At 40.5% G+C, this 24,950-nt stretch overlaps 1 protein-coding gene across 3 annotated transcripts in view; it reads right to left on the reverse strand.

Moving 5' to 3' along the window:
- BCKDHB (branched chain keto acid dehydrogenase E1 subunit beta) overlaps positions 1-24,950 on the reverse strand; it is a 277,217-nt gene that overhangs the window by 63,223 nt on the left and 189,044 nt on the right. For all 3 annotated transcript variants that reach the window (XR_004645194.1, XM_034766148.1, XM_034766146.1), the window contains one exon: positions 22,731-22,817. Coding sequence is in view for 2 of the 3 variants with exons in the window: in XM_034766148.1 (XP_034622039.1) it covers positions 22,731-22,817 (87 nt within the window). In the remaining variant the exon portion in view is untranslated. The remainder of the gene's footprint in view (positions 1-22,730; positions 22,818-24,950) is intronic.

The raw sequence follows: 24,950 nt of genomic DNA on the forward strand, positions 1-24,950 counted from the left end.
TGCACATATTATAAAAATTTTCATAGCATGGCTCATATATCTTTTCCGTTTATCTTTTCATCTTAACACCGCTATGCCGTATTTTCCTTTAAATTGCTATTAAACAAAACCAGATAATTTTGGCACATATGTAGACAGTATCAAGTTGTGGTGTAGATAATGTAAAGGGAAAACCTAACGGTCAGTGACAGAATTTCTCTGCTTGTCACTGTGCATTAAATACAGTGTACAATGCACAGTGTTATCAGAAAAAAACTTCTATTACAAAACCACAAAAGTATGACCTTCTCAGAGTTGCCAACATATCCAACATCCCATCCTCCTACCCCTGTCGCATACAGGGTAAAGATTGCTATGTCTAAATTCCTAGCATTTGAACTAAATAATTCATTCCTTATAAAAACCGTGATTTTATCCATAGAGTATCAAAATTACATACACATATACTCTGTCAAAAATGTCAAACTAAAACAAATAATAAACAGGCAACTTTCTACAGATTATTTCACTAAAATCTGCACATTGCTTATATATGAAACTCACTGCTTTTTGGTAGAGAACGATGCCTGTATGGCAATTTCCTGTAATCCTGGGCTATCCTGTTCACCAGCCTCTAACTCCATTGTGCACAGCTCATCTGTTAATAATGCTTAATTTTTTTTTTTTTGGTGGTGGTGGTGGTGGGGGGAGGATGGGAGAAGTACAGTATGTGTGGAGAAAATAATCAAAGAGAGGAAGAAAAGGAGAAGCATTGTTCATTCCAAATTTTAATTTATTCTTATTCCTAAAGAAATCGTAAGTACATTTAAAATAACAAATTCCTATATACACTAGATATAATACATTTGCAAGGCAAATATACATCCGACCTCTACCCCTGCAAAGCCCAGGGCCGGTGCAAGGAGGTTTCGCGCCCTAGGTGAAACTTCTACCTTGCGCCCCCGCCCCCCAGCCCTGCGGCAGCTCTCTGCCCCCCCTCCGGCCTGAGGTGCTCCCCCCTGTGCAGCAGCTCCCCACCCCAGCTCACCTCTGCTCCGCCTCCTCCCTGAGCATGCCACGCCCGCTCTAATTCTCCTCCCCTCCCAGGCTTGCAGCGCCAAACAGCTGATTGGCACCGCAAGCCTGGGAGGCGGGAGAAGCGGAGTGGCCGCTGCGCTGGAAGAGGGAGTCTGAGCCACACGTGGCAGCGCGCCACCAGCAGCCCAGCCCAAGAATGCTGTAAAAAAATTGGGGGCACCGTTTTTTGGCACCCACAAATCTTGGTGCCCTAGGCAACCGCCTAGTTTGCCTTAATGGTAGCACCAGCCCTGGCAAAGCCTAACTAGATCATTTCACCTTGAAATGAGTAAAACACAATGCTGATCACCATGCAACTCCTGCTATCCCAGCAGGAATAACTGCATCCCTCCATTTGTCCATAAATGATTTAATTCAGGGAATCTTTATGAAGAACACACAAGTGTTCTTACTATTTATAAAGCACCTGAGACTTAAGAGACACTTTACAATAGTGAACACACACAAATCAACAGACTGAGGACAACAGGCCAAATCCTGCTCACTGTATCATATAAATAGTACTGAGTTCAAATCCATTGTTTCAGAGTTACTCTCCCAAATAACTTTTAATAGCCTGATCCTCCTTCCACTGAAACAAACAGGAGTTTTGCCACTGAATTCCAGCACAGGAGGATAATATCTTTAAAGATATGGGGTGAAATGGTAAAGCTCCTATCGACTTCAGTGGGGTCAGAGTTTCACCCATGAACAGAAATAACACATTAACCAGGTAGATTGATGTCATTGTCAGTGAGTTGTGATGCTTGTTTCTTACCCTTTTTTTTTTTTTTTAAAGCAAAGATGTAAAAGGAAAGTAATTATATGCTTTTTTAAAGGTCTATGTTAGTTTTGTAAACAGATTTAAATGCCTTATGCATAAATGCATCATTTAATTTGTTTATTTTCAAGAGTAAAAATGTAAAATCATTTAGATTAAGTAGGCACCAATTTTTGACAAAAAGTTATGCTCCTAAATCTATATTTAGGCATCTAATAAGTGGCCTGACTTTCAACAGCGATGAGCACTCAGTAGCTCCCACTGAAGTCAATTGAAATGTACATGAGCTTCATTGGGAGTTGTGGATGCCCAGCACTTTTGAAAGTCAGGCCATATATTTAGGTATCTAAAATACATACACTTAGAAGCCTAATTTTAGGCACCCATATTTAAAGAAACAAACAAAAAATAGGGCATAATCTTTTCTTTAACACTTTCAAAATTATTTTTAAAGACGAAATATTAAGCAGTGAGTGGCTCCAAGTTGGAGAGACGGTTAGGGTAACTGCAGAATATCACAGAATACATTAAGGCCAAACGTTCAAAAAATGCCCAGAAATGTGGGTACCTCCATTCCTGAGTGCCTCACTTGAGATCCACAACAGTGGCCTTTTATTCAGAGGACTGAGCAAGTGCTCAGTAAATATAGAATTATTTTTAACCTGTTGTGCACCTCATGAAATGGTCTATTGTGCTTTTGGAGAACTAATCTACAATAGCGGCACTATTTGTTTTCTCCATGTGACTCAAAAGAAGGGTCCTATTTTTGCTGCTGCTCCTGCCAATCGATTCAGTACAGGTGTCATTATGAAATGAATTAATAGTGCCATCTCAGTAGAATGCATAACATTTAACCACATCATTTACTTTATGTTCTACTGGCCACTGATGACGACATTCTAACAGATAGCTGCGATACAGATTTACTTACTTCTCATTTCTAACAAGGTCCAGTTATTTACTGGGTTATGTAAATGGGGACCTACCAAATGCAATGGGCCAAATTCATCCCTGAAGTAACTTCACTGAAATCAGTGTCAGAAAGTTACACCAGGGATGTTGCCTAATGTGAGAAGGACCCTTTGAAAAGGACCCAGTGAAGATACTTTTCATAATATAAAATTATTTGGTCTCCACAGCATGCAGTCTCAACATTTTTTATTCATTCAGTTGAGAGAGCAAACTATTTTATTTACTATAGGGTTACTCCTACATTCAGGACAGCTAACATTGTTTTTGGCAGAAAACGTGGAAGTGTTTGTTCTAATAGCACCCTAGCCACCAAATTGTACTGATCTGCCAATTGATAAGAAAAAGATGTTGCATTTGGGGCCAACCAACCTTACAGTGCAGATGCTAAAGTAAAAGAGATGAGATACTAATAAAGGAGGAACTCTTGGTGAAAATTCCCACTAATGTCAATGGGGGCCAGAATTTCACCCTCAGTGACTGAGGGCCAAAACTAAGGCTGTGACAGGGGAGCCACACTGGAAGAAGGAGCATCCAAGAAAGTGCCCCTGGAGATCTCCTGAACTCGCACTTCTCACCATATAGGTTGTTTATAATTGGATCTTTAATCACTATTGTGTGACCATTTACCTATTACCATAGCTAGGCTCACTGGTCTGTAATTCCCAAGGTCACCCCTAGCACCACTGTTAAAAGCAAGTACAACTCAGGCATTCTGGGATAGTAGCTCATTTAAAAATCTTAGTACGAGGAACAGCTCTTTCTCTACTATGTGATGCAAGTGAGAGGAAAGCAGCATGTCTCTCCCCACCTCCCTGCTGGTGGTTTCTATCTAAGGGGGATGCTGTATCGCCCACATGGGCCTTAGGACCAAGAAGCCCCCATATTTCCAGACTCACTGGTCTAGCTGATTAATAAGAGCAGCGCTGTGATCAGCATCCCGCCTGCTCTACTGGATAAAATGCAATAATTCTCTGATGACAGTGAGTGAAAAGTAACTTTCAAGCCAACACATCTCAAGAACTATTCCAGCTACCCTGGTCAATTTTTCCAAAGTCAGAAACTTCCATATATAGATTAAGAAAACATGGTTTTTGGCTCTTTTTAGAGACAACTTGTTAATTTTTTGAAGAGTGTTTTGGGCTATATGTGTTTTAGAAAGTGAACATTTCAATTCTGGCAGCTTCTTTGAAACGCAGACTTTCCTATTTGACTCAGACATATTTAATATTAATTCTCCATCAACTTTTGCTCTTTATGAGATAATTGCAGACAATATTCTTGTGCTCTGTACGGATATAATCTCAATTTCTTTCTAGATGTAATGTTAACAAAAGCTCCTCATATACAGATGCCTGAGACCCAGAGTCTTTCAATGACATTTCCTTTGCTGCAGTACCTGTAGCACAGCCAGTAGATTTTAAATCCAGCTTTCAGACTCCTGTGTTGTGATGAACACAGCACAACTATTTTAAGCACCTTTGGTGGTATCTATACTGTAGGGAATACCTATATGTGGCTACTGTACTTAGTACAAATAGGAAAGTGCTTCATGTTCATTTTCTTTTATGCTAGTGCTACGGCAGGTAGGGTAGGTGGGTAACCCATCACCAGCAATCTAGAGCATTGGGTATGTTAGGATCTCAGAAATGTATGTAACATATTTTATAGCGCCTCCTTTCTTAGGGTAATCTTTATTTCCAGTCAACCAGAAGGTGACTGAAATTGATAAGCCTTTTGTTCTTAGGGAACAGTCCTGGTCTTACAACTACGATTCAGAAACTTAGTATCAGCAGGTAGCACCCTATAGTCTTAACAATGGGTAGCTAGGGTATCACTGAGTGTTTCATAGAAATTGTGTGTGAAGTAAGATAACAATCACATCCTCTAGGAATTAGGTTAAGCAACAAACTATAGTTCCCTCATGATCGGATGTAGAGGATTATGGGATGTTATCTGCTTCCCCAGCTCATTTCCTTGCTGTAATCAGTTCAAATCAGCACTGTTTCTTGCCTCTTGCCGTCCTATATGTGGATATGCACATACACTTCACTTCCTCCCAAAAGACCAATTACAGTTAGACTATAAGCAGTTGTGGTACCTTTCTGCAGGCCCCAAAATCTCTGCAAGTGGGGAGAGAAGAGTAGCCACTTGAGAACTCAGCATCATCCTAATATACTCTATTCACTGGACCAGATTTGTGCTTTAAGAAATGGGTTACAATAAGAGACTGACTCAGGCAGTGTTGGGACAGGAGACCTCTTTGTAAGAGAGTGTAGCATACATCCCCCTGTGCTAGCCTATAAGTCAATACAGCCTCTACCTTCTCCTCTGAGGCCATGCTAGGGTAGCCAAGAACTGTAGCTTCGAACAATCCTGGCACTCAGGAAAGGCAAAGAGTGAAACTGTGTCTAACCACCACACAAGGGAGCAAGGAACAATAACAGAAAGGAGACTTTTTCTGTGAGACTCCTACCACCAATGCACACCTGTGCAGAGGTAGAGTAGTCACACTCAAACCTTCTATGTATAGCTATATAACTTTATATATGTGTACACGTTAATGTATATTTTACACACATATTATACATTAATAAATACATCACTGAGAAGAAACAACTTATAATACGGAAGACAACAGTGGACCCCTTAAATGAAAGCACAGATGGCACCATATTATGAAGTACATCTATTCCTACATATGCTGTTGCTTCAGCCACATTATCAATATAAAGAGATAACCACAACAAAGTATCAAAATACGAAACAATACAACAACAAAAACAATTTTTTGAATGAATCAATGCTTTACAAAACTTAAAAGCTTCACTGTTCAGCACGTGCTTCAGAAAAAAGTTTCATGTAGTCAGGGATCTCTAAGTATGCATGTGAATCTGACATGCACTTATATTTTTTCTATTAGCTTCAGGTACAATGATGTAAATAAACAGTCAGACAAAACCAGCCATTTCTAGGGAATTAGCACACTCCACTGATGTGCTGTGAGGAATGACGCCAAAGGCCAAGTGATTTCATACCCAAGAAGTTTATTATTGCTCTCATGAAACGAAATTAGTACAGAAAAGGACCATTTCTATGCTTTTACTGGGAATCACTGGGCATGACATCGACAGCTAATCATAAGGCTCTACTTCCATTCAGCAGTTAAAGCAAAGCCATAATTCATTCTGAATAAACCATTATGCTAAGCAAAATAAAATGTTATCAAACCTTGCATTATTAGGTCTTTGAAGCAGAAAAGAAGTTAAAGTGTTCCATGATGCCTTAATTGTTTTACAGAGCTGCTGCTTTACAGCAGAGCCTGTCATAGTCAATCTATGTCAGGTTAAAATCATAGGGTTTAAAAGCAATGTGAAGCCAATTAAAATAGAAGGGATTTTTTTTTATTAATTTGAATTAAACAAACACTAAGTCAGTGATTTGACAGCATAATATATAGGCCTGCTCAGTATCAACTATAACAATCTAAAATGACTCCTGAAGAGTTCATAACTCAGATAGCTGCCTGAATTGTCATTAGTTATGTTTACATAACAGTTTAAAAAATGCTGATGTTACTGAACCATAATAAGCTACTAGAGATAAAATGGAAAATATCACCACATCACAGCCCAGAAAGCACAAGTCCTAGAGTCATGGGAGGTTTGGAGGCTTTCTCCCTGCCCCTCCTCTGCCCCCTCCCCACCCCAACATTATTATGGATCAAAAACTTCTCATTTCTATCAACTTTGTGGGATATCGTAAATTTATGGTTAGAAACATAACATGGTTCTAATCAGATTGGTCTGAATTAAAATGATATTTTTGCAGCTGTAAACTGTACCGTAAAGAGAAAGCATAATAAAAAACACATTGGTTTTTCTAGAAGAGCAAATTCTAACAGTTGGAGTGAGATGCAAATGCTAAACCCACTAAAAGGGGAAAAAACATTAAAAATGAAGGCCCATATTCATTTCAGTTCTGCTTCGGTGGCCATAATTTTGGTTCTCTTCAGAATCAGTGCAGTGAGGGCCAAGCACACTGACTGAAGTTATAAATCACAGTGGATAAACATACATGTATCAGTATGACAATGGTGCTGGAGTTCAGCCTTAGACAAATGAACATTTGGCGTGCCAGATTAAATACCAGCACAAGGAAATACCATTCTTAATAAATAGGGCAAGAGTGTACTTCACAATATACACTCTATTGATTAAGATGAATCCAACCTTTAATTTGTTCCACGCCAAGAACTTTCAGCGTCACTTAACCACAAAGAATACACTTCTGTCAATATATCCTACTACTGCACTACTTTGTGCTGTCCTGGGATAAACTTCTTGTGTCTTTGCACACACGTGCATAACTAGTTTAAAAGAATCCATCTGGATCCTTGCATGCCAAAAGGAGAAGAACCAGTTCAGACTGGAAGAGACAAAGGTGATGTTACTGGGGGTGGAAGAAATGCTGTCCTCTGCCTCACCGTCAATGCAGGTTTAAAATGGAGCAATGATGAGGCAAAAATGAAGAGAGGAATTTTCTTGGCATTGGGCAGAGCAAACTTATTTATTCAGTGACTCTGGAAAAAGTGTATAAGAACAGAGAAATCTTGCAAAAAGTTTTTCTTCTTCCCATTTAATGTTTCTCAAATAAGTGACAGTTCTGAGTGTTTATTGCATACCACAAATGTTTGTCTCATAAGATGGGTGATCTGAATTTGAACATCACAATATTTCTGTTCATTAATTGCTGTTTACTTTGTATGAGCTTGCCAAGACCTCTGCCCACCTTGTCAGCTTCTGCCCGTTGACTCATTGAGTCACCTCTTATGAGCTAAGTAATCTAGTTTGAAAAATACCAGTGTGGTGCCTTTTGCAGATTTTCCTCTATAAGCAAGGAGGGGAAAAAACAGCAAGAAATACTAAACTGATCATGAAATACATCTTAAAATCTTATTAGAGGAACTGCATTTTTATTAACTTACATTAAAGTGAAAACTCTCATGTAAGACTTGAAGAACTATTACATCATAGAAAAAAGTTTAAGAACTGATTCAACAAGCTTTTATCATTATTCATCCTACAATACAGACATGCAAATGCAACCACCGAACACAAGCTACAGTGAGCAACCTTATCTCAGTACTCACTTCACTCTCTCTTCTCAATGAGTAAAAGCTGCTAACTACACAAACTCTAATGATATCACTCACTTAAACAACAAATCCCATATTCTGTATAGTCACTGTTTTTAAAGACACACTTTGAAATAACAGATTTCACTCACTACTTTGGAGTGGGAAAATGGTTACTATCACTATGAATAGGTTAGTAGGAAATGTGACAAGGAATTATCACGAATAGAGCAGTGGGTTTCTCAGGGAGTATAGATTCCAGGGGGAGGCAGCATAATACATTAATTCTCATACACGGAGAATGACCTCACACAACTCAACTAGTGACTTTGTCACTCCTGTGTCTGCCCCCCTTAAGGTCAGGAGAAAGCGTTCCTTCTGTACAGGGCTCCCAGCAGAAGTCTAGACAACAAATGTTCATTGAGTTTATGAGGGAAAATAAAGACCACAAAATAAACAATTTTAAATACATACATTTAAAGCAAAGGTGCAAAAAATGACAAAGGCACAGCTAGACAGGCTTGCATTGAGAAGTCTGGAAATATTGCCTTCATCACAACATAAATGAACAAAGCTTCTCAGTCTAAAAGCTGTCAGAATTTCATTTGTCTTACCAATTTACAAGTTCCAGCTAGTTTCTTGGTGGGTGAAATCACTGACTTTTCAGACCAGGATTTTATACTGTCTCTCATATCTCATCAATAAAAGCTGTGCATCATGTTCCATTCCTTCACCCTTCCCCTCTTTTTATGTCTTTGATCGTGAAGTCAAATGGTTATCCTCAACAATACTCTGAAAGGGCCATATATGGCTCAGTTCTGCAATGTACTGAGCACTCTGGCATGTGATCCAGCAAAGCACTTAAATATGTGCTTAACTTTAACCATATTGGTGGCTCCACTGAAGTCTTTAATTACACAATCATAGATAATTTACAAGACCTTTGCTTCCACCAATACACATACAACTTTGCCTCATTCATGGTGCATAATTTAGACTCCACAATAAATAAAGCAAGAGCTCTGCACAAAAGGAGTATGTGATTATATCATTAAACACTGTATCATGATTAGGACCCTACCAAATTCATGGCCATCACCATGAAATCTGATCTTCCCTGTGAAATCTGGCTATTGTAGGGGAGTCCAGATTTCACAGAGTTGGGTGGCTGAAGAGCAGCAGCTGTTGGCCAAGAGCCCAGCTCAGAAGGCAGTGCCACCACCAGCAGCAGCGCAGAAATGAGGGTGACATGGTCTGGGGGTCATCACTTTTTGGGGGGCAGGGATGGCCTTATAGGTGGGTGAATGAGTGACCACCCAGGTCATGGTGAGGGGGGCACCATGGTCACCCCCCACACACAGCCAGCCTAAGGCCCCTTTAACTTTTAAGTTCTGGGCCTGGAGCAAGGGAGAGGCAGGGCTGAGGGCGCTTCAGCCAGGGCTCCTACTGTGCACCTGGCTCCAGCTGCTTGTTCTGGATGGGCTGGAGAAGGACAAGACTTCCTCTTCCTCTGCATGGGCTGCTCCCAAGGCCAGGCCAAGTCATGCCGATCTCCGGGAACCTCCTCCAGCTCCAGGAAACTCCGTGGCTGCTCTCTGGCTGCCCAGCGCTGAAGGCAGCAGTACAGAAGTAAGAGTGACAATACTGCAAACACCGACCCACCCACACAAACACACAATAGCCTTGTGACTCCTGCCCCATGACTCTGTTTTGGGTCATCATCCCCACAGTTACAATATCATGAAATTTATGACTTCTAAAATCCTATGACCGTGAAATTGAGGCCCTAATCGTAACGCTTATTTGCAAGAGGACAGGCAACATTTGGCATTATCTATCTTTTGCATCTTGAACATCATTTTAAAGGAGTATTGCTGTTGTTGTAAGACATTAGATATTTTGGGGGTTATAAACACCACAGACATGTAATACATACATTGTGCCTATCACAACCTTCATGTAAGCAAGTTTTTGTCTGGCTAGATGGAAAAAAGGAGATCCCTTACAATGTGTGGGAAGGAGTAAAGTTTACAAGATGGACAGAAAAGGCAGAAAGCACTAGGACCAGATCTGTAGAAGGCCACTACATTCTCTTTCTGCTGACTGGAAGAGTGGGTGAAGGGGGTATTTATATCCCTTGCAGTCCCAGAAAGGCCCTCTTTTACATTCACATTACATTTACCTTATAAGTGCATAAGAGGCACAGTCACTACTCCCTAGGGTGACCAGATAGCAAATGTGAAAAATCGGGATGAGGGTGGGAGGTAATAGGAGCCTATATAAGAAAAAGACCCAAAAATCGGGACATCTGGTCACCCTACTACTCCCTGAATGTCTGTTGATGGTTCCTTGTACATGATAACAATGTAGTTTCAAAGAATCACCACCCCACAAAGGATAATTCCATTAGGTATGGATTCCAACTGAGTCCAGTAAGCCAGACTCATGATACAGAATTGCTGGACTGCAAAGATATCAAGATTTGGATCTCTGCATAGTTAACTCTACCATTTGACTCTCATGAGACAATTAGAAGTATCAGAGAGGACTTGCACTGGGACAAAATCAAGAAAACTTGACAATCTAGCTTAAAAAAATCAGATTCTGAATGAAATTCTAAGTATGAATTCCTAACAGAAAATCTCTAACATTTATTGTAATGTCTAAGTGGCTTAAAATGTAGAGTATTTGGTATGACTGTTTCAAACATGAATTTATTTTGTGTGCTTTTTTCTTTTTATATTCTAAATTTAGCAGGAAAATCTGAATTTTTTAGCATATCTTTTGTAGCTCTGTGCAAATTGTAATTTTTTGGTCTCATTTCCCCTTGCAATGTTTTGCCTCTCTCTTCCATATTTCTACGCTGTCTATTGTAATATCCTGAGTATATCTTCATTCCTGTCCTGGATTTTAGAACAATACAGAAAAGATTGTGCCAAGAGAATCCATATAGGCTATAAACAAAGCCTAGATCATGCTAGGTCAGAAATTTATGAGTTTATTGAATTGCTGCCTTAATATTTATATCATACAGACACAACAAACCTCTTAATTATGTACCTGACTGTGTTTTGGTTCAAAGAGTTATTTGTCCCTTACTGTTCTTACTGGGTCATCTTAATCAGATTCCCACTACTCTCACCTGCTTTCCTTTCAAATGGCATAATCTCTCTCCCATTATTCAGGGTTATTTTGGTCTGTTCCACTTCTCCTCTTTCCTTCTAACCACCCTTGTTATTACCCCCGTCACTGTCATTAGTTCTTTGCCCCCGTCTGAGTTTATTTTCTTTGTGTCTATCCCAGTCCTTTATTCTATGTTATCTCTCTGGACTTTATTTGGTTTTGGCTGCCAACCCAGTGACACCATCTAATATTGTGATTTATGAAAACAGTGACAGAGTCCTTTATAGTTTATGATCCCTGCCAGCTGGACACCAAAAAAAGAGTGAGGAGCGAGAAATGAAATTGACTAGGATGGCAGATTCTGAAACACCATGGTTATCTGCCAGTGCTTCAGAGACTAGGATTTTAGTCAGTTTAATTTTACTGCCAACTGGGATTGTGTCAAAATATAAAACAAAATCAGATCACCACATTTAATAATTTTCTTATGTGTCTGTGTAAGTAGTGTGTGTTAACAATCTTGCACCTGAATACTTCAATATGCCTTCTTCTGGAGTATCTGACGGTAACTTCCAAACCTCTCCCACGATTTGGCCCAAAGAGGAGAGGCATTGCCATCAAGTCCTGTTAGTGTACTGCAGACATTCAGCACTGACATTCATGCAGCTCTCCAAATTACAGGGACTGTCCTACCCTGAGCCATCCTTCTAATAAACTGGAAAACACAAGTGCAAGGGCTATTATACTATTTCTCTGGTTGACCAAAGATAAACAGGACACCAGAAAATTCCTCTGAAGCAGGGGTGGCCAATCTGTGGCTCTGGAGCCACATGCAACTCTTCAGAAGTTAATATGCGGCTCCTTGTATAGACATCGACTCTGGGGATGGAGCTACAGGCGCCAATTTTCTAATGTGCCGGGAGGTGCTCACTGCTCAACCCCTGGCTCTGCCACAGACCTGCCCCACTCCACCCCTTCCTGCCCGCTCCCCTGAGCCTGCTGTGCCCTTGCTCCTCTCCCCTCCCCACTCCGAAGCCTCCTGCATGCCATGAAACAGCTGATCAGGCAGTGTGGGGAAGTGGGGAGGCACTGATCGGCGGGGCTGCCGGTGGCAGGAGGCACTGGGAGCGGGGCTGGGGAAACTGATGGGAAGGCTGCTGATGTATTACTGTGGCTCTTTGGCAATGAACATTGGTAAATTCTGGCTCCTTCTCAGGCTCAGGTTGGCCACCCCTGCTCTGAAACATCAATCTCTTCTTTCAGTATAAGTACTATTTTTTTCCTCATTCTCAAATTCCTCCTCCAAATGTTTAAGATTTATGCATTTCAACAACAGTCTGATGATCAAATCCAAATCAGTCTGCATCAACACATATATTGAGGCAGTAAGAATCTTAAAGCATATATTAAGGCAGATTACCCAGAAAATACTTGCTTTCAATAAATTAATAACAGATCCCCAAAAAATGTTTGCATCCTATTTGGGTAAAAATAGATTCCGAATGGGAAGCGTTGAAAGAATGGAGGCTAGTCTCTAGAACTGACTGTAAAAGCCCCCATAGTTAAAAAAACTTATGCACTATAGCTTGACTGGGCTTTTTCTAAGGTATCATATGATAAATTTATGTTCAAATAGGCCAGTCAAACAACCACTAAGAATGTCAAAAATGCCTTGGACAGAACCACCTCAATCTCAGATTATGAAGTAAATTGCCTAAGTGAAGTTGTACAGAGTCTCTAAACTTCTCAGTTTTTCAAGTCGTGTAATGAAAGAGTTTGAAAAAAAAAAAAACCAGGATTTTCTAGTCAAAAATTGGTTCAGTAGTTTTATGGTTATGAATGTTTTACAGTAGCAAGGTGAAATCCTTGCATTCAATTTTGTGTGATAAAACTAGTTTGGCTTAGCATAGTCTCTGTTCAATCTCAAACTCTGGGCCATTCAAATTTAAATGTCCATAACTCCAAAATTACTGAAATCATTTTGTACAAGGTTGGTTTGTTTTGTAACTTTCTGCTATGGCAACTTGCTTCAGAATGAGATTGCTTTGAAATAGATGACTTTGAAGGACATACTCAATTATATCAGTTTTTCTCCTTTCTGAAATGTTTGACAAAAATGCCCTGGGTCTTGTCATTTATCCTGCTGTTCCATTAAAGGTTATTATAGCAGGAAATTACGCTGCTGATATATCATTAAACATTTTCATTTACTATTTTTATTATAGTATTTATCACCAGCACCTAAAGAGATTGGGCCCCATTGTGTACTGTATGTATATGTAGAAAGACAGTTCTAAACAGATTACACCTCTACCTTGATATAACGCTGTCCTCGGGAGCCAAAAAATCTTACCGCGTTATAGGTGAAACCACGTTTTATTGAACTTGCTTTGATCCACCGGAGTGCGCAGCCTCGCCCCTGCCCCGGAGCACTGCTTTACTGTGTTATATCTGAATTTGTGTTATATCGGGTCACGTTATATCGAGGTAGAGGTGTACTATGTAAATAGTCAAGACAGACAAAGGAATATTATCCCTGTTTTACAGATAGAGAACTGAAGCAGTGAGTGACTGAGGCAAAGAACATGCTTAACTTTAACTTTATGAGTAGTCTCACTGAACTCACTTTGGTGAGGGGAGCAGTTAGGGGTAAGGTTGTAGTGTACGGTCTGTAGCATATGGTGTAAATGCAGCTGCTGATGGAAAGGACTTTATGCATCAGCAGCTGCTGTACATTAACCCTTATGTGCCAGGAGCTGTACATAAAAGCCTTCTTGCTTATGCACAGAAGCCATTATGTGCCAGCAGCTACACATAAGCTTTTGTGCTTAGCATGTATTTCTGTGAAGCACAAAAGCTGTATGTAACTGGCACATAATAACATTTATGCATAAAAAGTTTCTCTATTAGCAACCTTTTGTGCTTTTTTTGCTTATGACAAATAGCTGCCAAAAATTCCCAGAAATACAAATTTTAAAAACAAAACAAATTGCACTAGGCTTATTCGGGATACATCTTTCACCCAATTTTGTGTACATAAAGATTTTTTTTTAAGAGATAGAAGTTGACTGCCAAGGAACAATTTCAGCCAGAGCCAAATTTCAGACCCTTTCTATTAATAAATTATAAAGAGAAATCAAAGCAAAACTGTACAGAAAATCCAAAGGGCAAATAGCTAATCCTGTGCGAACCATCACACTGAAAGGCTACTATAGCGAGAGGGCGTGGCCTCCCTCCAGACCAGTGGTTCCCAAACTTTAACAGCCTGTGAACCCCTTTCACTAGCACGTCAAGTCTCGTGAACCCCCTCTTAAAAATGAATATTTGCAGGGATTTTCTCCTTTACCTGAGTATAAATTATAAAAGCAGCGATCTTGGAAATATAAACTTTGTTTTTATGACATGATTATTACACACTATTTATTAGTAAAGTATTTGTATTACATTATGAAAATGGCAACACTCTTCCAAGATCTCACTTTCGTAGCTTGTATCACTTTGAATAAGCCTGTTAGAAGACAAGGCTCCTATGTTTCATCAAGGAGTATCAGATGTGAAACAGCATGAAGGTATTTAAGAAGCCAACTCAAAAGAGTTCCTCCTACACAAGCATTCAGGTCTTGAGCAGTCCAGGCAAACAGAACACGTTACAACAAAGCTTAAATTTGTTCTTCCTAATAATTTTAAAAACAATACTAGCTGCCTATTTAATTTTAAAAATAGCAAAAAATATTCATCTCCCTTTCCGTTTCTTATAAGGTGTCTTGAAGTTTAAATATCCTCAGCGTGATAGATATGCTTGCTTTGATCTACTTAGCTCCTGGAAGTCCAGGGGCTGCAGGCTGCTGGCCCCGTGCTGCCCAGGGTCCCTAGGGACAGCTCTGTCCACCATTAGGGAATTTTTTCCCCGAGAACCCCCTGTAACATTTCGTGAACCCCAGTTTGGGAACCACTGCTCCAGACAGATGGGGAAACAGTCACAACCGCCCCCTGCTGGGCAGAACCAGGACACCCATGCCTGCCCTGCCTGAAGCAGAGGAGCGAGACAGGACTGGAAATATAAAAGATGGCCCTCCAGCTCAGTTGGCAAGAAGCCACCGAGAAGGATGTTTACCACCCACTGCCGGAACTCAGACCCGATGGCAGCCGCTACAGCGCCCGAGATCCGGAGGGAGTGCAGAAAGCTACTGGTCTCCAGAGATGCCGAAGAGTTGTTGGAGCTGCCATTAGCTGTTTACCCTTGCTAGATGAACGACAACCCCAGGCATTCCCCGGAACGGGAGTGTAGAAAGTGACCAAGGGAAGCCGAATATAGCTCGGTGTGCTGCTGAATGACAGCTGGCCAGCATGTTGCAGTCAGATTCCCTGCTGACCCAGTGGTGGATCATTCTCCCACTGTTAGGGCCCTGGGCTGGGACCTGGTAGAGTCAGGTTGGCCCGGGTCCAACCCGGTGGGGACAGGGTCCTCACTCTAGACCACAAGGCCTGCATTTGTCAGTGGTTCGCCAGAGCCAGCATCCCTGACTGTTTGCTGCCTGAGGGCGATATGGTATGCCCTCTGCAGAGTTCTGACAGAAAGATACTAGCAAAAGCAAGCAAAGCAAATGTCAATCAAGTCTGTCAGCAGAGTATATAGGAGTATGTTAAGAGCTTCTCTGTGTCGTGGCTTCTATGGTGCAGGGGTGACAGACTGAGAAACAGATTCATCTGATCGCAGTCGGTATGCCTCGCTGGACCATCCAGCAGGGGTTCAGATCTTACTTACTTGCTGTAATTGTAGTCTAGGATCATATATTTAAATCCTATTGTAGTTTTTAATAAATTGTGTGGCAGAGCCCCTTCTCCACCTAGGTGGGTTCCAGGCTTCCTCTTAGCAGCGGGCTGGGGGGGTTCCTCTCTCCTTAGGAATTTTTCCACACCCCTGGGTTTACTGTCCCCACCTTGTCTGAGCAGGAGTTCCTCCCGGCCTCCCTGACAGGGGAGGGCAGCCTCTTAGTCTCTGGCAGCTCCTTCGGGCGTAGTGGCAGCAGGCCAGGCACCCAGTTCAGTCTCTCCCCTCTGGTAGGCTCTCTTCTCCCCAAACCTTTGGGGCCTGGGGGAGCTGTATGCCCTTGCTTGGTTTCCCTTGCTCTTCACCTCTGTACCTGTGAGGTTTTCTTCTGCGTTTGTCAGTATCTGCATTGTCCGGCTCTCCAGTAGCACACCTGCTCCCCACAGCTCCTATTGTGCACACCTATCTGACTGGAGGGGAGGCTTTTAACAGGCTCTGGAAGGCCCTTGATTGGCCCCAGGTGTCCTAATTAACCTGGAGTAACCCCTGTTCAATTACCAGGGGGAAAGGGACCTGCTTATCCTGGGGCTAATATACCTGCCTTCTACTACTCTCCTATAGCCTGACCCCATCACAATTGCTAAAAACACCCGGTCTCTCTCGAGCTTGACTGAATTGCTCTGGGGAAAGGGCAGCTCATAACACAAGCAAGATTTATCCCTCTTTGTAATTACTTCATTTGACCTGGGTGCCGCTACACTGCCCACAGCTCCTTTAGTCCACTCATTCTGGTCTCTCTCTAATGGCTGAATCCTCACACGAGTACCTGTCTCCCGAGCTGGTACGTCCTTGGATGATCTGACATACTCTTATGTCTGTTTTCTCTCATTGTTGGCCATCTCAGTGGTGTTTCCATCCTTCTGGCTTCTACAGGTCTTCCCTCACTAGTAGCAGGGTTTTGGTGCTTCATCCCATCAATGCCTGCACTGGACTATTCTGATACCCTGTGAATGTTCCTGTGTGCCAAAAATACTAACAAGGGGCCTGAACCAGAAAAAAACAGCATTGTGCAACAGTCTCATAGCTATTTTCACAGCCGATTACACCTAACCAGTACTCTGTGGGTATACTGGGGAGGTGAGGTGGTGGCCATCTCCCATTGGAATGCAAAGTCCTTGACTTCTTCCGAGGCAAATTGGGGTCCATCGTTGGTGAATGCCACCGCTCGCAAAGTTTGCCAGTCGCTGACTTGCTTCTTGTATCAGGCAAAGCATCAACCTCCCAAACACTAGAATAGTAGTCCACTGTAAACAAGTGCTGCTTTTCACTGAAAGCAAATAAGTCAGCTCCCATTTTTTCCTATGGTCAGGTGGGCAGCTCATTTGGTGACAAAGTCTTTCTGCTTCAGGTTATCACACAACTGCCAAGTATCAACCCTTCTATAAGGAACGGAGTTGTGTATTCATTCCCAACGGTACCTTCTAGCCCATCTAAGACAGCTGTCAATGCCCAGGTGTGAGGCATGTATTTTTTTTTTGCATGACATCCTTATGTCATGAGGTGGGAACAACAGCTCTGTCCTCAAAATAGGATTCCATCCTGTATACCCACCTCACATTTTATTTGAAAGTATGGTTCTGCTCCTACTGCTTCTTGGCTTTTGCCTTCTGGCCACCATGCTAGTATTGCTCTCCCATCTGCCTGTAATTGGATGTCCTTTTCCATGGACTCTTGGATTTCCATCAGCTTTGTTGTTGAAACTTGGAGATTGAATCCATTAGCAATGCTGCACTATGCCCTTATTTCCTTCCCCCAGTTTGCTGATGCTAGGTATTTATGCCCTGCTCAGAGTGTTAGCTTTCACCACTAATCACCCTGGACAATATGTGATCTCTACCTGGTAGCACTGGAGGCACATCAGCATGAGCTGCAATCTCTTTGGGGCACTAAGTAGGGGCTTTGCCATGACTGTCTCTAGTGGACTGTGGTCTGATTGCACTTTTACTGGATGGCCATAGGTGTACTTGCCTATAGATTCAACAGATGGACTCACTCCATCCTAAATACCACACCCAGAAGCACTTTTTCTATTTGGGTGTACCTCTGCTCAGTCTCGGACAGGACTCTGCTGGCATAAGCAACTGGCTGCTTCTGCAAAAGAGCTATACCCACTTCTTTTTCTGATGCATCACACTGGAGTTTCAGTGGCTTTCCTGGGTGATAGTACTTCAGGACAGGAGCATATACTGTCATTTGTTTCAGCATATTAAATGCTTGCCATTGGGGACCTGCCCAGTCCCACTCAACACCCTGCCTGGTGAGCTGACGTACGAGTTCCACTATTGCAGCCAGTTGTGGACAGAACTTTGACGGAAGATTAATCATTCCTATTAAGCGCTGTACCCCTTTCATGTCAACTGGAGCTGGCATGTCTCTGACTGCCTTAATCTAGTTTGGATCCACTTCCAGTCCCTCTGCTCTAAGCATCTGTCCAGTGTATGTCACCCCACACTGTTTGAGTCACATTTTGGGGGAGAGGGGTAGTTTTACGTTCTTTTCCCTGCATCTCTGTAAAGAAACTTGTAGTTTTCTGTCATGGTCTTGTTCAGCTTCTGTATCCTTACTCCTTTCACCTAAAATGAGTATATCATTTGCAATCATTTTCACCCCCAACAGTCCTTCCAATGCTTGGATGAGTTTTCCCTTACACTTCTGGTGTGAAGCTTATACCCATTGGCATGCACAGTCATCTGTACAGACCAAATGGTAGTGCAAAGGTTGTCAGCATGCTGAACTCTTTATCCAGGCTAATATGCCAAAATCTGTTCTTCATATTTCAGACCATAAGGATTCTGGCTTTTGAAAGTTCTGGCAAGATGTCATCAATTGCAGGCAGTGAATACTGGTATTTTTTTCAATACCTGATTCAGTAGTTTTGGGTGTATAAAGATGTATAATTTGCCTGATGGCTTCTTTATCTCCATCATGCTGCTTACTCAGGCTGTATTGGCCTCTATAGGTGCAGACTTTGAGCACCTTGCATACTGAAATATGTAATGCCACTGGAATTTTCCTTTGTGGAAAGTACACAGGTTCCACTGTAGGGTCTACTTCCAGCTGCACCTTTCCTTAAAGCACCCATTGCCTTTGAAACATAACCACATTCTTTTAAAATTGTCTTCGTTGTCCATGGGACTCCCCCTTTTGTTTTTTGCACTGCAGCTATAAAATTCGGATGCTGTATCCTGATCAAGTCTATGGCTTGTCTGGATTTGTTCCTTAAGAAGGGTCTGTGATGCTTTTCATCCACCACCACAAACTTCAGTTGGTATCATCTTATTTTTTGGATTAGTTACTATGAAGTTACATTTTCCTTTGGGCTGCTTTATGCTCTCATTGTACATTATTAGAGCATGCCTACTTTTTGCAATGAGTGTGTTCAAATCCAATTCACTCTGAGGAATCATTTTGCACAAGGTCCAGCTGTCCTGAACTGAAATCACGCAGGGAGTTTCCTTATTAACATTGTTGCATGCAGAGTTTGGTACTGTCCCTTGTTGCTTTTCTGTTCCGACACCCTTAACCTGATATGCTCTCAGACTCAAGGAGAGAGTCATGATGTAACCATGTCTGATGGGCCATTCCCTCTGACTGAATCTTTCTTGGACCTTCTTCTGCTCTTGCACACACTGCTAAAATGGTTCAACATGCTCCATGACTTGCAATGTTGTCCTTGTGTGGGGCACTTCTCCCTTACCCATTCATGCTGTCTCCCACAGTAAATGCATCTCACTATGGGTGTGGAACCCTGCCCGCCTGCTCTCCTTTGCTGTTGTCTCACTGCCTGTACTTACGGGGGTGTGGTGCCTTCTAGGGCTTTAATCCTATTTATATTCAAATATTCAGATGTTTTAGACTTTGTTGTAGCTAAATGTGGGTCCAATTTCAGTTCAAGTGAAGTTCAGTTCAGGTTCCAAGCTTCCCTGCAGTTCAAGAAGGTTCAGAGTCACTGTTACAGTTCTGGACCATCTCTTTAAAGTGTTCAAAAAACGTGAGATGTTTATCATAATAAGGCTCTTTGAAAATAACCTGGGTGGTTTTATTCACCTTTTTCCTCACGAGAGACCTCACAGCAAGGATGGAATAACAATATGGAAACTTACCATCTACTCCAACTGGACTCTGTGTTGAAGTCTCATTACTTCCATGTGCAAAAAGAAGTTAAAGCCAACTACAATACCCAAGATTTCTGGCATTCTTAGTGTGTTCTACATCCAGTAAAAATGAATTTCCCTTTTACTTTTTAATTTTATGGCACAGTCATATCAGACATACAGTTCTTAATTCGCTGCACAGGGAATATGTGTTATAAATGAATAATGAAGTTAAGTTTTTATTATGCCTAAAGCAATACTCTGCCAAAAAGGAGTTATGACAGAGAATGCGTTTCATAAATTATATTTCAATTTAAACAAATTTGGTAAGTTTTTAAGTATGGATATTATTATCTGTTCATACCAATTATTTTTAAGAAAGTTAAGAAATTGACAAAATCTTTAAACAAAGACATAAACAATGATAATAGATTATTAAAAAGAGAATTCAAGCTGAACCAATTAAATTATTTGTATACCAAGAAGAAATGGAGCTTGACTAAATTCTGTGCCAAACCCTCTTATATTTAGATTTGTTTTAAAGTAGTCTGTACGGTAAACTAGTTAAGATTTTCTAAATTATAGTCTCCAGATTAAATATGAATGTAAAACCAAGAGGTACTATCCCAAAATAGATGCTTTTGGTATAGACAGTATGTAATGTCCCTTGGGTTTAAGGCTTCCTAGGTTTCATTTTGTTTTCTAAATAAATTATATTAGGCAAAAAGAAGTTTCTGATATGGATAATGAACCCATGACAGATGAATCAGATGCTGGGCATTTTTTTCTTAACAGTTTCAAAAAGATAAAAAGTAATTTTGTAGTCTGAAGAATAATACGATGAAATGATTCTCCCAAATTATATGATGGAATTTTCTTTTTGTTATTTTATCCCCCCCCCTGGTTTTTGCATGGATACATGTGATTTATTTTATTTAAATTTAATTAGTATGGGACTTTCACATGACTTGAGAAGTAACTTTTTCTTAAGCATTATTACTTCCTAACAATTATTCAGCAATTGCAACAATGAATACCTTGCTGGATTTTGTTTTCTATTTACTTATTTCATATGTGGCATATTCAACTCTTTAAACAAACTGCAGACTTTAAAGAGGCTTCAAAGACTTTAACAGTGGACTATACTGTATTTTGGTTCAGTTTCTCCTATTTTTCTTTTTTAGTAGGAACATAAAAAATCTTGACGTGTCAGATTCTGCATTCTCCCCTGCCCTGCATAATATATATCACTTTTAGCAGTACCTTACATCTCAAGTAGTGCTATTGTAATCAATAAGGCTACCCCCAGGGTTAAGACACTACTATTCAATGTCAAGAAGTTTGGCAGAATCAGGTTCTAAAGACCGAGATTATGGTTTAGTGGGGAGCAATACTGTCATCCTGACAGGAGTCTGCATTATCTCTTAGACTGTTAAAATAAATTTAAACTTTAAAGAAATTGTTTGTTTCACAAAATAAAATTTTTAGATGAAATAAAATGTTTTAGTTCCTTTCAAGAAAGGTTTTTCTCCCTTATACAAATAATTACTGCAATAAATACAAATGCCAAAGGTTTTTTATTTACCAACATAGGAGAAAAAGTGAAAGCCTAAAAGAATACATTAAATGTAAAACAACCCATAGAAATATTCTTACATTTGATATTTTCAATGCACAAAGCTCAGGAAATGCAAAGATACGGTTCCCCAGCAACTGTAAATCAGCCCTTTTATGCTGTAACTTATTCCCATGTTTTTTTAACTAGTGCTGTTGCGCCTATATGGAGCTCCACTTTTGCAGGATTGGGTCCTTAATAAGTTGTCATTTTTAATACCATATTGAACCATTACATCATAATGTGGTGAAGAAGTATGCTTTGGTCTGGTGGGTTTTAGTTTCTAATTTAAATATGCCAAAAAAAGAAAAGAGGAAAACATTTCTTAAATGATCCTTTTTGAGGACAACAATAAAATGTAAATCAGGTTTGAAGTAAATTCGGCAAGAACTGGAAACAATACAGCAGGGAGATTTTTTTTTCCATACTTAATAGCACATGCTGTACATTTTTCAGTGAATGTTTTAAACGTAAATCCTTACCCAAGCTAAAATTAAAGTTTCCACTTTAGCAGCTGCTATTAGCATAAAGTACTTTAGATGCATGGTATCCTTATTGTTCTTACAAACTAATGTACACTGAATTGAAACTTCTGAATATTTAAGAGCAATCTCACAAAGAAGGCTTCAGAAAAAGATTTTGTTTAATTGAAGAAATACATCAAGAATTCAAAGGACATAATACTATCCACATAAAGGTATGGTGTATTTATTATTTCTATAAATAAATATTATTTATTTGTATTATTAAATACAGTTTATTTATATATTTTTATATATAGGTACAAATTAGGGTAAGAATATATTAGGCAATCTGGCAAACATTTATTTAATTAAAACTGAAACCTGATCTCGTAAATTCCAACCCTTTCCCTTATTTTACATTGAAGCAAATGACTTCAGCTAGTAGAATTATGAAAGTTATATTAGTTCATCTCCTTTCTCCCAGATTCATTCTCCAGAGAACATACAGTGATAGCACTGACAAGGTGGTGAAAGCCGAGTGAGAGATTTTAACATTTACTTTATTAAAACCTTGCCTTTAAATCTACTGATAAATATTCTTTCTGCAAACGTACATGGCCAGGCATGTAAAACATAATAACTGTAATAACTTCACTGTACCTGAACAGTGGAACTAATCTCCGATGCAAAACCTCCTGTCAGAGGGGCCTCATGGCTGATCAGCAGTCGCCCAGTCTTCACCACTGACTGAAAAGAAACAAGAATATCTCTTTTTTTAAAAAATCAGGTAATATTTGTATCACACTATATCTCTGTAGCAATCTTTTTTACTATATCAAATGAGAAATAATACAAATTCTGTAATTTTAAGCTGCAATGATAAAATATAAACTGTTCTCACTGCCTCAATACAACATTTTATTTGCACAGATGAATGGGCCTAAACAGCCAAGTTTTGATATTAGCAGAATGGGAGTGAATTGCTAGATTTTCTTCGGGAACAGAGCATCAATAGTGTATTTTGTTTGTAAGCTAACAATGAGAATGGAATTATATTCCATTAGTTTGAATTGACCTTCTGAATGTAAACAATGTCATTTCTGAGGGAAAATAAAAATTAAGTTGAAGAAAAAACCAGCAAGGGCTCATTGTCTGGCTATACCAAAAGAGGGACAGAAGATGCTTGATATGGTTTTAATCAGGCTGCAATGTTGTTATTAGATGTCTGGGACAACTTGGCAGTTAAAAGTGCACAGTGAAGATAACGCCATGTTCATTCAATATCTACCCAGGGGGCTTCCGCCAGCTCCCCTCTTTTTCCATCCAGTTCCCCCACTCAACCCATTGCTGGGACTTTACCATCTGCCCTCGAACTGGGGTCAAGGTGGGCTATAAGAAAGGGGGACGTGGCTCTCTTCCGTACCATAGGGGCCCCGAATGCCCCCCGTTTTGATCCTTTTACCAACATCCCTTTTTAAGTTCATTACCAAGTAATTTATCTGGTCACTGTATCCCTTCCCTATGGAGTACCTGCACTGGGCATCCACCCCACACTTACATAATGAGTCTAACTTCCTTTCTTACTCACCATAACAAAGCCCTCCCTGAACCCTCTGTGGAGGAAGGCAAAAAAACCCAACCCTACTCCACCTAGGCCAATCTGGTAGTGAAGGGAAAATTCCTTCCCAGCCCCTCTAGAAAGGAGCAGCTAGCACGAAGCCCACAGCAGGTCCTGCCCAAACCTGTTATTTTGTCACCTCAAAGGGCAGGAGGGTGGGTGCTGCTCTTCCTGCTCTTCCCACCAGGCTTGTCCCTTTTCAACTCCCCAGCCCTTCTGGTACCTGGGGATGAGTCAGCGTTGCCCACTGATCCACTCCCCATTTTGCAACAGCTTCTCCCTTCTGCCCCGCCCCCTAGCCCGTAAAGCACTATTCTCGTCCATCCAGTAAACTGGACAATGGTCCCTCCCCCTCTTCAAGGTGTGGTGAATCCTGAAGGATCAGGTGATGACATCTATAGGATCAGGTCATACATAAAGCTCACAAACCTTGAAAATATTCAAATAAAAGTTTGCTTGCTAAAGAAAATTGAGAGTCATAAGCAAGAAGGCAGTGATTTTTATGTTACAACTATAGGCAACATTTATTATGAAGACAGAAACAATATGCAAATATTAGGAGATTTAATGTGAACTGCTCAAAAAATAGCTACATAGCACATAGTATATACCATGAGTGTCATACAAACAAGCAGTGGTTATGGCAGATAAGTGTTTATGCTGGGTTTGCTCTGAACCGTAAGGACAACGGTTAAGTGACTTTAGCCATATAACCAGTGCAAGACTGCAGTATATCTGACCATCATGAAATGTGTTGTTGTAACTATTTGCTAAATTTCCTTGACCTGGGCAACACAGATACCCACAGAGTCAAAATATTTTGACAGTCATGTTTCACTTTTCAAAATACTCATTTTATAAAGTGCATATAAAAGTTACATGAACTTCTGGAGTAGCACGGCAAAAAAAAAAAAAAAAAAAGGACTTGTATATTAATCTTTCAAGGCCTATTGCAATCAGATTTTTAAAGCGAAGTACAAGAAGCCCCAAGAGTTAGGTACAGCTTTCCCTAACCGTTCTGCTCTTTGATTTAAAATCTGAGTGGAGGCTACTGTAGCAAAACCCTCAGAGACAATTTCTCCATCCAATAAGGCAGCCAAGTGATATTTCTTGAAGCTAAAAGGTAACTCCTCTTTACTATAGAACACAGATTAAACCCTGATTTGAGTATGTCTCATTTCTTCAGGAGCCCAGGAGTGCTTTAGTGGTTTTGAACAGCTGGACCACAGATGCATTGGCAAGAGGCAGCCCTGTAAGTGCTG

The sequence above is a fragment of the Trachemys scripta genome, chromosome 3, assembly GCF_013100865.1.
Source record: "Trachemys scripta elegans isolate TJP31775 chromosome 3, CAS_Tse_1.0, whole genome shotgun sequence".
NCBI lineage: Eukaryota > Metazoa > Chordata > Testudines > Emydidae > Trachemys > Trachemys scripta.